Source organism: Pecten maximus, chromosome 10, assembly GCF_902652985.1.
Source record: "Pecten maximus chromosome 10, xPecMax1.1, whole genome shotgun sequence".
Taxonomy (NCBI): Eukaryota; Metazoa; Mollusca; class Bivalvia; order Pectinida; family Pectinidae; genus Pecten; species Pecten maximus.
The window spans coordinates 16,368,200-16,382,577 of record NC_047024.1 but is presented as its reverse complement, the minus strand read 5'-3'; the positions used below and the strand labels follow the sequence as shown (position 1 = coordinate 16,382,577).

Here is a 14,378-nt window from a genome sequence, read left to right as displayed (position 1 = left end):
CAAACTGTCCTCAAGGTGTCGACAGTGTGTGACACTATCATTGTATGGTTACATACAAACTGTCCTCAAGGTGTCGACAGTGTGTGACACTAATCATTGTATGGTTATATACAAACTGTCCTCAAGGTGTCAGACAGTGTGTGACACTATCATTGTATGGTTATATACAAACTGTCCCCAAGGTGTCGACAGTGTGTGACACTATCATTGTATGGTTATATACAAACTGTCAAGGTGTCAACAGTGTGTGACACTATCATTGTATGGTTATATACAAACTGTCCTCAAGGTGTCGACAGTGTGTGACACTATCATTGTATGGTTACATACAAACTGTCCCCAAGGTGTCGACAGTGTGTGACACTATCATTGCATGGTTATATACAAACTGTCCTCAAGGTGCCGACAGTGTGTGACACTATCATTGTATGTTATATACAAACTGTCCTCAAGGTGTCGACAGTGTGTGACACTTATCATTGCATGGTTATATACAAACTGTCATCAAGGTGTCGACAGTGTGTGACACTTATCATTGTATGGTTACATACAAACTGTCCTCAAGGTGCCGACAGTGTGTGACACTATCATTGTATGGTTACATACAAACTGTCCTCAAGGTGTCGACAGTGTGTGACACTATCATTGTATGGTTATATACAAACTGTCCTCAAGGTGTCGACAGTGTGTGACACTATCATTGCATGGTTATATACAAACTGTCCTCAAGGTGTCGACAGTGTGTGACACTATCATTGCATGGTTATATACAAACTGTCCTCAAGGTGTCGACAGTGTGTGACACTATCATTGTATGGTTACATACAAACTGTCCTCAAGGTGTCGACAGTGTGTGACACTATCATTGTATGGTTACATACAAACTGTCCTCAAGGTGTCGACAGTGTTTGACACTATCATTGTATGGTTATATACAAACTGTCCTCAAGGTGCCGACAGTGTGTGACACTATCATTGTATGGTTACATACAAACTGTCCTCAAGGTGTCGACAGTGTGTGACACTTATCATTGCATGGTTATATACAAACTGTCATCAAGGTGTCGACAGTGTGTGACACTATCATTGTATGGTTACATACAAACTGTCCTCAAGGTGTCGACAGTGTGTGACACTATCATTGTATGGTTACATACAAACTGTCCTCAAGGTGTCGACAGTGTGTGACACTATCATTGTATGGTTACATACAAACTGTCCTCAAGGTGTCGACAGTGTGTGACACTATCATTGTATGGTTATATACAAACTGTCCTCAAGGTGTCGACAGTGTGTGACACTATCATTGTATGGTTATATACAAACTGTCCTCAAGGTGTCGACAGTGTGTGACACTATCATTGTATGGTTACATACAAACTGTCCTCAAGGTGTCGACAGTGTGTGACACTATCATTGTATGGTTATATACAAACTGTCCTCAAGGTGTCGACAGTGTGTGACACTATCATTGTATGGTTATATACAAACTGTCCTCAAGGTGTCGACAGTGTGTGACACTATCATTGTATGGTTATATACAAACTGTCCTCAAGGTGTCGACAGTGTGTGACACTATCATTGTATGTTATATACAAACTGTCCTCAAGGTGTCGACAGTGTGTGACACTATCATTGTATGGTTATATACAAACTGTCAAGGTGTCGACAGTGTGTGACACTATCATTGTATGTTATATACAAACTGTCCCCAAGGTGTCGACAGTGTGTGACACTATCATTGTATGGTTACATACAAACTGTCCTCAAGGTGTCGACAGTGTGTGACACTATCATTGTATGTTATATACAAACTGTCCTCAAGGTGTCGACAGTGTGTGACACTATCATTGTATGGTTATATACAAACTGTCCTCAAGGTGTCGACAGTGTATGACACTATCATTGTATGTTATATACAAACTGTCCCCAAGGTGTCGACAGTGTGTGACACTATCATTGTATGTTATATACAAACTGTCCCCAAGGTGTCGACAGTGTGTGACACTATCATTGTATGTTATATACAAACTGTCCTCAAGGTGTCGACAGTGTGTGACACTATCATTGTATGTTATATACAAACTGTCCCCAAGGTGTCGACAGTGTGTGACACTATCATTGTATGTTACATACAAATTGTCCTCAAGGTGTCGACAGTGTATGACACTATCATTGTATGGTTACATACAAACTGTCCTCAAGGTGTCGACAGTGTGCGACACTATCATTGTATGTTATATACAAACTGTCCTCAAGGTGTCGACAGTGTGTGACACTATCATTGTATGGTTACATACAAACTGTCCTCAAGGTGTCGACAGTGTGTGACACTATCATTGTATGTTATATACAAACTGTCCTCAAGGTGTCGACAGTGTGTGACACTATCATTGTATGTTATATACAAACTGTCCTCAAGGTGTCGACAGTGTGTGACAGTATCATTGTATGGTTACATACAAACTGTCCTCAAGGTGTCGACAGTGTGTGACAGTATCATTGTATGGTTACATACAAACTGTCCTCAAGGTGTCCACAGTGTGTGACAGTATCATTGTATGGTTACATACAAACTGTCCTCAAGGTGCCCACAGTGTGTGAGACTTATCATTGTATGGTTACATACAAACTGTCCTCAAGGTGTCGACAGTGTGTGACACTTATCATTGTATGTTATATACAAACTGTCCTCAAGGTGCCGACAGTGTGTGACACTATCATTGTATGGTTACATACAAACTGTCCTCAAGGTGTCGACAGTGTGTGACACTATCATTGTATGGTTATATACAAACTGTCCTCAAGGTGTCGACAGTGTGTGACACTATCATTGTATGTTACATACAAACTGTCAAGGTGTCGACAGTGTGTGACACTTATCATTGTATGGTTATATATTGGTCATTAGGGGGCAATACTTCTGCATTACAGGTTGATTGTAATATGAATGTTCTGGAACTGAATGCAGCTCATTTGATGTTCCCTTGTATACTTTTCATAAATTGTCTTAAAAACAAACATATATCATTAATACCTTTTTTATAAATCTGAAGTCCAGTAAAGTAATCAGATGTCAAGTTAAATAATCTTAACTCCAGTTAAATGTTCTTAACTCTAGTTAAATGTTCTTAACTCCAGTTAAATGTTCTTAACTCTAGTTAAATATTCAGCCTTTTGTATTGTACAGCAATGTCATAATTATTGTAGTCGAGTTAAAAGTACAGGATAAACCTGCCGAGTTTGATTGAAAAATCAAATACTGAAATAAAGAAAGGGCAATACAAATTACTTCATTTAAAATATTCTAAATGGAAACATCTACATATGATTATAAAGCATACAAGGTTTCAAAGAGAGCTATTGAAAAAGTGTAGGAGATCTGCAGACATACAGAAGTTTATACCAGACGGATGTATGTGCCATACCATAAAAATCTCTTAACATTTTGATGGGTGCATAAGAACACAGGACAGGGACCTCAAAAATACAAAGGCAAAAATCGCAGCAGGAAATCTTTAATCATGTCTTTCTTAAAACGTTCTAACACAGTGGCGTAATATCTTAAAATATCTTTTCTATTACAATGGCACTCTATAAAGTATTTGTCCCACTGAGCCTCAATGATTCTCTATAAAGTCTTTGTCCCACTGAGCCTCAATGATACTCTATAAAGTATTTATCCCACTGAGCCTCAATGATTCTCTATAAAGTCTTTGTCCCACTGAGCCTCAATGATTCTCTATAAAATCTTTGTCCCACTGAGCCTCAATGATACTCTATAAAGTCTTTGTCTCACTGAGCCTCAATGATACTCTATAAAGTATTTGTCTCACTGAGCCTCAATGATTCTCTATAAAGTCTTTGTCCCACTGAGCCTCAATGATTCTCTATAAAGTCTTTGTCCCACTGAGCCTCAATGATTCTCTATAAAGTCTTTGTCTCACTGAGCCTCAATGATTCTCTATAAAGTCTTTGTCTCACTGCGCCTCAATGATTCTCTATAAAGTCTTTGTCTCACTGCGCCTCAATGATTCTCTATAAAGTCTTTGTCCCACTGAGCCTCAATGATTCTCTATAAAATCTTTGTCCCACTGAGCCTCAATGATACTCTATAAAGTCTTTGTCTCACTGAGCCTCAATGATACTCTATAAAGTATTTGTCTCACTGAGCCTCAATGATTCTCTATAAAGTCTTTGTCCCACTGAGCCTCAATGATTCTCTATAAAGTCTTTGTCTCACTGAGCCTCAATGATTCTCTATAAAGTCTTTGTCTCACTGCGCCTCAATGATTCTCTATAAAGTCTTTGTATCACTGCGCCTCAATGATTCTCTATAAAGTCTTTGTCTCACTGAGCCTAAATGATTCTCTATAAAATCTTTGTCTCACTGCGACTCAATGATTCTCTATAAAATCTTTGTCCCACTGAGCCTCAATGATACTCTATAAAATCTTTGTCCCACTGAGCCTCAATGATACTCTATAAAATCTTTGTCTCACTGAGCCTCAATGATTCTCTATAAAGTCTTTGTCTCACTGAGCCTCAATGATTCTCTATAAAATCTTTGTCCCACTGAGCCTCAATGATACTCTATAAAGTATTTGTCTCACTGAGCCTCAATGATTCTCTATAAAGTCTTTGTCTCACTGCGCCTCAATGATTCTCTATAAAATATTTGTCCCACTGCGCCTCAATGATTCTCTATAAAGTCTTTGTCTCACTGAGCCTCAATGATACTCTATAAAGTCTTTGTCCCTCTGCGCCTCAATGATTCTCTATAAGGTCTTTGTCCCACTGAGCCTCAAGTCAATGATACTCTATAAAGTCTTTGTCTCACTGAGCCTCAATGATACTCTATAAAGTCTTTGTCCCACTGCGCCTCAATGATTCTCTACAAAGTCTTTGTCTCACTGAGCCTCAAGGAAGATAGATGCTATACTGTCTAACACTGTTAACAGTAACAGAAAAGCTGGCATCACTTTATTCCATAACAACTTGTATCATGCTATAGTAACTATTACAATCATCTGTATACATAGCAACCACTGACATCAGAGTAACTGTTTATACAATCACTTGTATCTAAAGCAACCGACGACTATTCAATCACTTATCAACTTACAACAATAGAATCTCTTCAATACAATCACTTGTACCCATAGTAACGTACGACACCATAGTAACTGTTTATACAATCACTAGTATCCATAGTAACGTACGACACCATAGTAACTGTTTATACAATCACTTGTACCCATAGTAACGTACGACACCATAGTAACTGTTTTATACAATCACTTGTATCCATAGTAACGTACGACACCATAGTAACTGTTTTATACAAACACTTGTACCCATAGCAACATACGACACCGTAATACGTGTTGACACAATAATTTGAATCCATAGTAACCTACTATTCAATCACTAGTATCCATAGTAACGTATGACACCATAGTAACTGTTTTATACAATCACCTGTATCCATAGTAACATACGACACCATAGTAACTGTTTTATAAAATCACTTGTATCCATAGTAACATATGACACCATAGTAACTGTTTTATACAATCACTTGTATTCATAGTAACTGTTTATACAATCACTTGTATCCATAGCAACTGTTTATACAATCACTTGTATCCATAGTAAGTGTTTATACAATCACTTGTATCCATAGTTACTGTTTATACAATCACTTGTATCCATAGTAATCTATGACACTATAGTAACTGTTTATACAATCACTTGTATCCATAGTAACTGTTTATACAATCACTTGTATCCATAGTAATCTATGACACTATAGTAACTGTTTCTACAATCACTTGTATCCATAGTAACTGTTTTATACAATCACTAGTATCCATAGTAACTGTTTATACAATCACTTGTATCCATAGTAACTGTTTATACAATCACTTGTATCCATAGTAACTGTTTATACAATCACTTGTATCCATAGTAACTGTTTATACAATCCCTTGTATCCATAGTAATCTATGACACGCCATAGTAACTGTTAATACAGTCTATTAGGTCGGCTTTCTTTGTCCCTGATGCTGGGATTCCCTCACGCTTGATTAATTCCTTCAAAACTGCCACAGTCAACTTGCCAAGCTGAAATAAATAACATATCCAATAAATAAAGAAAATCTTTCAGAAAGTCTTTCTTCATAAAACAATGGTAGTCTAGGTGATTGTGGTGAAGCAGGAATGCTGGTATATACAATTATACTGTACAGATATTCTACCCATTGTTTCATTCCTTGTATTCAAAATAATTAATTTTTCTTTGTTTTCATGGTAAATACTCAAATGTGATTGGTCGAAAAAAAAATTTCATTCTTCTATGAAAGAAAAATATATAAATGGCGCGAAAAATGTTATGTCACAATACGACAATTGACGTTGCGTAATGATTTGAGAAAAAGAATCCCATATAAAACCAGTAAAATTGTACATAAAACATCTTTTAAATTAAACAATTATTTTCAAAAATTAATTATAAGCGTTGATGTCAATTTTTTTTTAGTTTCATCGGGGTATGAAACAAAAAAAAATGACATCAATGCTTAATTGTTGATAAATTTACTAAAGAGTTAACCTACAGTGACAAGCAATATTACTGTTCATCATCAATAATACCTATTATATACGGAGTTATTTTCCATGACTTTAATTTGGTATGTCTCTGTATGAGGTAACAATAGACCACAGACCAGGATTGAAGGTCACACAGAGGATTCCAAGGACTTCCAAACTGTTTTGATCTTGGACCAGAGACATAAAATAAGTTACTTTTAGTTCACAGTCTCTCCCAAGTATATCGATTATAAGGAGTGGTGAGGATTATTTGTTTTGTTTCTATTATATAATTCATTACCCGCCCTTCCTGAGCCTCTTTCTTAACATCCAACGAAGCCACAGCTCCCTCCATCTTAGCTTTCTTTGTTGCAGTATCAGCAGCACTTGCTGGAGCTTTCTGTAAAAAAGAAAAATTGGCACAAGATGGTGATGACTGAAAATTTGGGTTTAAATAATATTTAAATGGCTTGTGTGTATCTAAGATTTTCAGACTTGCACTTTATCCAGAATTACTTTGAAATACAAGGAAATCTCTACCGACAATAATTAGTGACTTCTGTGAGAGACCGACCTTTTTAGCAATACAAGGAAATCGCTACTGACAATGATAGGTGAATTTTGTGAGAGATCAACCCTTTTAGCAATACAAGGAAATCTCTAATGACAATAATTGGTGAATTCTGTGAGACCTACCCTTTTAACACCTGGCTCATACCCGTCTGGAAATACGAGGTCTTTAAATTCCTGAATAAGCTTTCCTGCCCTTTTCTCCATTCCTTTCTCATTGGGCACTGAAAAAACATGTTGCAAAATTCTGCTAAGAATAAGTTCTAAATAGGAGACTTATACTAAAAGATTTTGTTTCCAATCAGCATAGCCTATTTAAAAAAAAACAAGAGGTTCAAAGGGCATGTGTCCTTCACCTAAACATTTAAGTATGACTTTCAAATTTCATAAAATCTAGATGTTTTCCCTGAATTTTGCCAAAATATTTTTAAATTGTCTAGCTCGTACTTGTGTAATCAGTCATTTCCTCTGGTGCGTCCCGATCTAGAGCCAAAGCCTCAATGTTTCTCCAGTATTTCTGAAGGACAGGATTCTCAAAGCTCTCACTGGAGAATTTAAACTGGAGCTTCTTCACCAACTCCTTTGCCTTGTCAATCTGGTCCGTATTGGCTGAAAAGTCACATAAACATTATCATGTTCATTATATCCAATTTTGATTTGATGGATGTATTCTGAAAATTGCAACTAAATATCCAACCAATCATTTTTGACTGGTTAAGATATTCCAATATATGTAAGGTAAAGGGTACGATCACTTTATGATATACAACTGTATAGGGTTCATTCAATTTACGATATATGACTGTAAAGGGTTCATTCAATTTATGATATATGACTGTAAAGGGTTCATTTAATTTATGATATATGACTGTAAAGGGTTCATTTTTATGATATATGACTGTAAAGGGTTCATTCAATTTACGATATATGATTGTAAAGGTTCATTCAATTTACGATATATGATTGTAAAGGGTTCATTCAATTTATGATATATGACTGTAAAGGGTTCGTTCAATTTACGATATATGACTGTAAAAGTTCATTCAATTGACGACATACATCTGTCTGTTCAGAAGATGGCAGACACTGAGAATTTTTTTCTGTTGGGAAAAAAACCTTGAAACCATCTCTACCTGTGTTATTTGCACTCTCCCAACTTTAAACTTAATTTCAGTAAAAACTATACCCCCCGCTTTTCCATGATTGGTTTAAATACTTTGTGAAGCTGCCTATTTATGGTACTATAACCAAATCAAACATGTTCTATGTTTAGGGAAGAACTAAGTTAATGCATAGCCGAACAAAATTTTGCTCGTTTTTAAAGAAAAAGGGGCATAACTCTATTAGAACTGGTAATTCGGCAAAATCTTTGCATAGAGCTAAGCCTCATAGGGTCCTCTAACTACATACCAAATTTTAGTAAAATCCATAGAAAACAAAGCAAATGCACAGCCGGACAAGCTAGTAACCATTTTTACATAAAGGGGCATAACTCTGTAAAAAGGTTTTTTTCGGAAGAAGCCGTTACTGGAGACACAACTTCATGCCATCCTTCAACTCTGTATAAAGTTTCAAGAAAATCCATCAACAAGAGGCCCATGGGGCCTGTATCGCTCACCTGGTTGGATTTGACCAAATGTCAAAATAGTGTTCATGTTAAATTCGTTTTATTTGTCAACCTCAAACAATGCTATATGCTTAAAGTGTGGGGATCCCGACTGCTTTAAAGAAATAACGAAGTCGAGACTCTCTAAGTTTACAACATGCATTCATAACTCTATGACTAGTAGCGATTTAAAGTAATTACCTTCATTTCCCCTATGGGGCCCCACAACTTTGGCCAAAGTCATCATTAAATGCAAAATCTGTTTCACTTTCCCCAAGGATGTTTCTGACCAAATTGGGTTCAAATCCATTCATAACTTTCATAATTTCCCCTATTGGGCCCCACTCCTTTGGCCCCTCGGGGGTCAGAGTCGACATTTATGCAAAATCTGTTCCCCTTCCCCAAGGATGTTTCCGACTAAATTGGGTTCAAATCCATTCATAACGTAAGACTAGTAGCGATTTTAAGGCTTTACCTCTATTTCCCCTATTGGACCCCGCCCCTTTGGCCCCTTGGGGGTCAGAGTCACCATTTATCCAAAATCTGTTTCCCTTCCCCCAAGGATGTTTCTGACCAAATTAAGGTAAATTCCATTCATAACTTTATGACTAGTAGCGATTTAAAGGAATTACCTCTATTTCTTCTATTGGGCCCCGCCTCTCCGGCCCCTTAGGGGTCAGAGTCACCATTTATGCAAATTCTGATCCCCTTCTGCCAAGGATGTTTCTGACCAAATTAAGTTCAAATCCATTCATAACTTTATGACTAGTAGCGATTTAAAGGCATTACCTTATTTCCCATATTGGGCCCCGCCCCTTTGGCCCCTTGGGGGTCAGAGTCACCATTTATGCAATACAGTACCTGTTTTCCTTCCCCAAAGGATGTTTCTGACTAAATTGGGTTCAAATCAATTCATAACTTAATGACTAGTAGCGAATTGAAAGGAATTACCTCTATTTCCCCTATTGGGCCCCGCCCCTTTGGCCCCTTGGGGGTCAGAGTCACCATTAATGCAAAATCTGTTCCCCTTCCCCCAAGGATGTTCCATACCAAATTGGGATCAAATCCATTCATAACTTTATGACAAGTAGTGATTTAAAGGAATTACCTCTATTTCCCATATTGGGCCCCACACCATTGGTCCCTCGGGGGTCAGAGTCACCATTTATGCAAAATCTGTTCCCCTTCCCCCAAGGATGTTTCTGACCAAATTGGGTTCAAATCCATTCATAACTTTATGACTAGTAGCGATTTTAAGGCATTACCTCTATTTTAGCGATTTTAAGGCATTACCTCTATTTCCCCTATTGGGCCCTGCCCCATTGGCCCCTCGGGGGTCAGAGTCACCATTTATGCAAAATCTGTTCCCCTTCCCCAAGGATGTTCCTGACTAAATTGGGTTCAAATCCATTCATAACTTTATGACTAGTAGCAATTTAAAGGAATTGCCTCAATTTCCCCTATTGGGCCACGCCCCTCTGACCGTCACCATTTATGCAAAATCTGATCCCCTTCTGCCAAGGATGTTTCTGGCCAAATTTGGTCAAAATCCAATAAGAACTTTTTGACTAGTAGGGATTTGAAGCAAATGTTGATGGACGGCGGACGGACGACGGACGCTGCGCCATGACATAAGCTCACCGGACCTTCGGTCCAGGTGAGCTAAAAACTAAGTGAATGCATAGCCAGACAAATTATGACACATTTTGTATGAAAAAGGGGCATAACTCTGTTAAAAAGGGCTAAATCGCAAAATCACTGCAGCGGACATATGGTCTTCCAACTATATACCAAATTTGAGTGAAATCCATAAAGAAATGAGCGAATGCATAGCCAGACAAATTTTGTGACAGACGGATGGACGGACGGATGGACAAGGTGATTCCAGTATCTCCCCCCCCCCCCCTAACTTTGTTGCGGGGGATATAAAAAATCAACAAATTACTTCTGTAGTGAACAATTGTCAGAAGACAACACAGCTTGTAAGTATCGACACAACAATAAAAACTCTAACCTAGCTGTCAACAAACACTGCCAACAACACCAATAACGGAGGTATTAGCAACTTTGTGCCCGCTTTGTGCCCGGATAGTCTATAAACTTACCTCGTGGAGCATCCTCAAGTTTTACTTTCCTGAAATCATCAGCAAACGGCAGGAAGATAACATGGAACCCTGGAGGTGTGACTTGTACCTTATGTTCATCGACCTCTTCAGCCTAATCAGTGTATAACAGTATTACTGGTAAAAAGGTAAACATGTTTAAGGTCTTTTGTCTTCCTTGTTGGTATCTGACAAGGTCAACCCTTGTCTTAAATATAGGTCAAAAGTCAGATAACCATGTTGGTATCTGACAAGGTCAACCCTTGTCTTATATATAGGTCAAAAGTCAGATAACCTTGTTGATATCTGACAAGGTCAACCCTTGTCTATAGGGAACAACCAACCAATTGAAAAAATATATTTTTGAAACAGCCCCTGTGTATAGAACGTTGAGCCAAGGATAAAATGTCTGGCAGCCACTGATTGGCCAGTATGTTATGAAGTGAGAAAATAGATATGTAGCCTGATAGGTAACTATCAATAAGAAATGTTGAAATAAATTTCTGAAGTCCGATTGGTTTTTTTTCCCAAAAGTTCACGTAATAATAGTAAACAGGTAAAAATTTAAGATTTTTGAGAATTTTTACTGCGAAATTCACCTATTTTCAAAATGGCTACCCTGGAGAAAATTTGAGCTGAAGGACCCAACTTTTTTTTTTGATTAGGTGTTATATCAGACCCTAAACTTTTGTTATAAACCATAATCGTCATATTCAATTCAAGAATTTGAATGAAATAATCCAAAACGTTAACACTAAGGTCTATGGGAAAACAATTGGTTGGTTGGTCTCTTAAATATAGGTCAAAAGTCAGATAACCTTGTTGATATCTGACAAGGTCAACCCTTGTCTTAAATACAGGTCAGATAACCTTGTTGGTATCCGACAAGGTCAACTCTTGTCTTAAATACAGGTCAGATAACCTTGTTGGTATCTGACAAGGTCAACCCTTATCTTAAATATAGGTCAAAAGTCAGATAACCTTGTTGGTATCCGACAAGGTCAACCCTTGTCTTATATATAGGTCAAAAGTCAGATAACCATGTTGGTATCTGACAAGGTCAACCCTTGTCTTAAATACAGGTCAAAAGTCAGATAACCATGTTGGTATCCGACAAGGTCAACCCTTGTCTTAAATATAGGTCAAAAGTCAGATAACCTTGTTGGTATCTGACAAGGTCAACCCATGTCTTAAATACAGGTCAAAAGTCAGATAACCTTGTTGATATCTGACAAGGTCAACCCTGGTCTTAAATATAGGTCAAAAGTCAGATAACCTTGTTGGTATCCGACAAGGTCAACCCTTGTCTTATATACAGGTCAAAAGTCAAACAACCTTATTCTAACTTTGTTTTGTCATAAACTTTTTGTTGATGAGAAATTGTCACAATGCCATGTATTAAAATGTCAAAATGTCAACAGATCAGAAATACTTTTCATTTATAGATCATGCTGAAGGAACATTGTCAGACATGACAAACCAGATTGAACTCACAGTTTTACAAACAAAATCCTTGATTTACAGAATTAATGTTCTTGGACTTGAAAAAACACATAAGAAAAAAAGGATTAAAATTTGAATAAAAGAAATATGAGTGTTAAGGAAATGTCTCTTAATTTCAGTCATGGTTCTATCAGACTCAGTAAAACAAATATTAATCATTTCAGAATTCACACAACATGATCTCTGAGTTATCTCCCTTTGTATCTGTGTAATGGCTTACCTGTGGTTGTAAGGCCACGAAACGAGGTGCCATGTTTTTACCAGGGATGTAACGACACAAGGGAAACACATCTCGCTCCAGACATTTCTTCAGTAAGGCCGTAAATAAAGTGGTACTTCCAATCACCGTCTGTCGACAGAAAATTAATATTATCTATTGTAAAATAACGACACAAGGGAAACACACCTCGCTCCAGACATTTCTTCAGGAAGGCCGTAAATAAAGTGGTACTATTAATATTATCTACTGTAAAATAACGACACAAGGGAAACACACCTCGCTACAGACATTTCTTCAGTAAGGCCGTAAATTGCCACAGCCTATTACCTTCCACAGTCAGATGTTTAATATTGTTGTTATCTTTGTTTAAAAACAAATTTTAACAGATATTAAAATATCCTAGCACATTTTGTGATTTCCTTAAAAATTTAACCCACATTTGTTTCAAGGAAGGATCAAACAGACTCCATGGATCACCACCTGATGTTGTATCATTTCCCTAATGTTACCTTGGAAACAGACCCCATGGATCACCACCTGATGTTGTATCATTTCCCTAATGTTACCTTGGAAACAGACCCCATGGATCACCACCTGATGTTGTATCGTTTACCTAATGTATAACCATGGAAACAGACTCCATGGATTACCACCTGATTTTGTATCGTTTACCTAATGTTACCATGGAAACAGACTCCATGGATCACCACCTGATGTTGTATCGTTTGATGTTTTACCTAATGTATTACCATGGAAACAGACTCCATGGATCACCACCTGATGTTGTATCGTTTACCTAATGTATTACCATGGAAACAGACTCCACGATCACCACCTGATGTTGTATCGTTTACCTAATGTATTACCATGGAAACAGACTCCATGGATCACCACCTAATGTTGTATCGTTTACCTAATGTATTACCATGGAAACAGACTCCATGGATCACCACCTGATGTTGTATCGTTTGATGTTTTACCTAATGTATTACCATGGAAACAGACTCCACGGATCACCACCTGATGTTGTATCGTTTACCTAATGTATTACCATGGAAACAGACTCCATGGATCACCACCTGATGTTGTATCGTTTGATGTTTACCTAATGTATTACCATGGAAACAGACTCCACGGATCACCACCTGATGTTGTATTGTTTACCTAATGTATTACCATGGAAACAGACTCCATGGATCAACACCTGATGTTGTATCGTTTACCTAATGTATTACCATGGAAACAGACTCCATGGATCACAACCTGATGTTGTATCGTTTACCTAATGTTACCATGGAAACAGACTCCATGGATCACCACCTGATGTTGTATCGTTTACCTAATGTATTACCATGGAAACAGACTCCATGGATCACCACCTGATGTTGTATCGTTTACCTAATGTTACCATGGAAACAGACTCCATGGATCACCACCTGATTTTGTATCGTTTACCTAATGTTACCATGGAAACAGACTCCATGGATCACCACCTGATGTTGTATCGTTTGATGTTTTACCTAATGTATTACCATGGAAACAGATTGTACACACTGATAAAAAACTATAAAAGACAATAAATCCCAAAGTAATTCAATTCAAAATACTTACACTTTCATCAGGATACAGGAACTGTGCAGGCTTCACATGGTAATATTTCTTCAGTTTACTTCGTGGCTTGAACCCCATCAATTGTAATCCTACGAAGAAAGATAATTAACTGTTTACTGCCTTGTATAGGGTATTACAGTGACGACTTAGTGACTGAAGCTTCATTAGATGTTAA

The 14,378-nt window shown here is 37.5% G+C and overlaps 1 protein-coding gene and 1 long non-coding RNA gene across 6 annotated transcripts in view; one reads left to right on the top strand and one right to left on the bottom strand.

The window, feature by feature from the left end:
• The first annotated feature begins 138 nt into the window (after positions 1 to 138).
• Positions 139 to 5,453, top strand: LOC117336734. The gene is made up of 2 exons (XR_004534644.1): positions 139 to 1,391; positions 1,717 to 5,453. It is a non-coding gene; the product is annotated as an uncharacterized LOC117336734 (long non-coding RNA).
• Positions 3,503 to 14,378, bottom strand: part of LOC117336732 (X-ray repair cross-complementing protein 5-like) — a 29,260-nt gene continuing 18,384 nt past the window's right edge. For 2 of the 5 annotated variants that reach the window (XM_033897347.1, XM_033897346.1), the window contains exons 14-20: positions 14,204 to 14,292; positions 12,593 to 12,721; positions 10,873 to 10,984; positions 7,609 to 7,770; positions 7,288 to 7,385; positions 6,893 to 6,991; positions 3,503 to 6,126 (exon numbers count right to left, since the gene is read on the bottom strand). In XM_033897347.1, coding sequence (XP_033753238.1) covers positions 6,007 to 6,126; positions 6,893 to 6,991; positions 7,288 to 7,385; positions 7,609 to 7,770; positions 10,873 to 10,984; positions 12,593 to 12,721; positions 14,204 to 14,292 — 809 coding nt within the window. In that variant the 3' untranslated portion in view covers positions 3,503 to 6,006. The remainder of the gene's footprint in view (positions 6,127 to 6,892; positions 6,992 to 7,287; positions 7,386 to 7,608; positions 7,771 to 10,872; positions 10,985 to 12,592; positions 12,722 to 14,203; positions 14,293 to 14,378) is intronic. The other 3 variants (XR_004534643.1, XR_004534642.1, XM_033897348.1) reach the window with 3 other exon arrangements.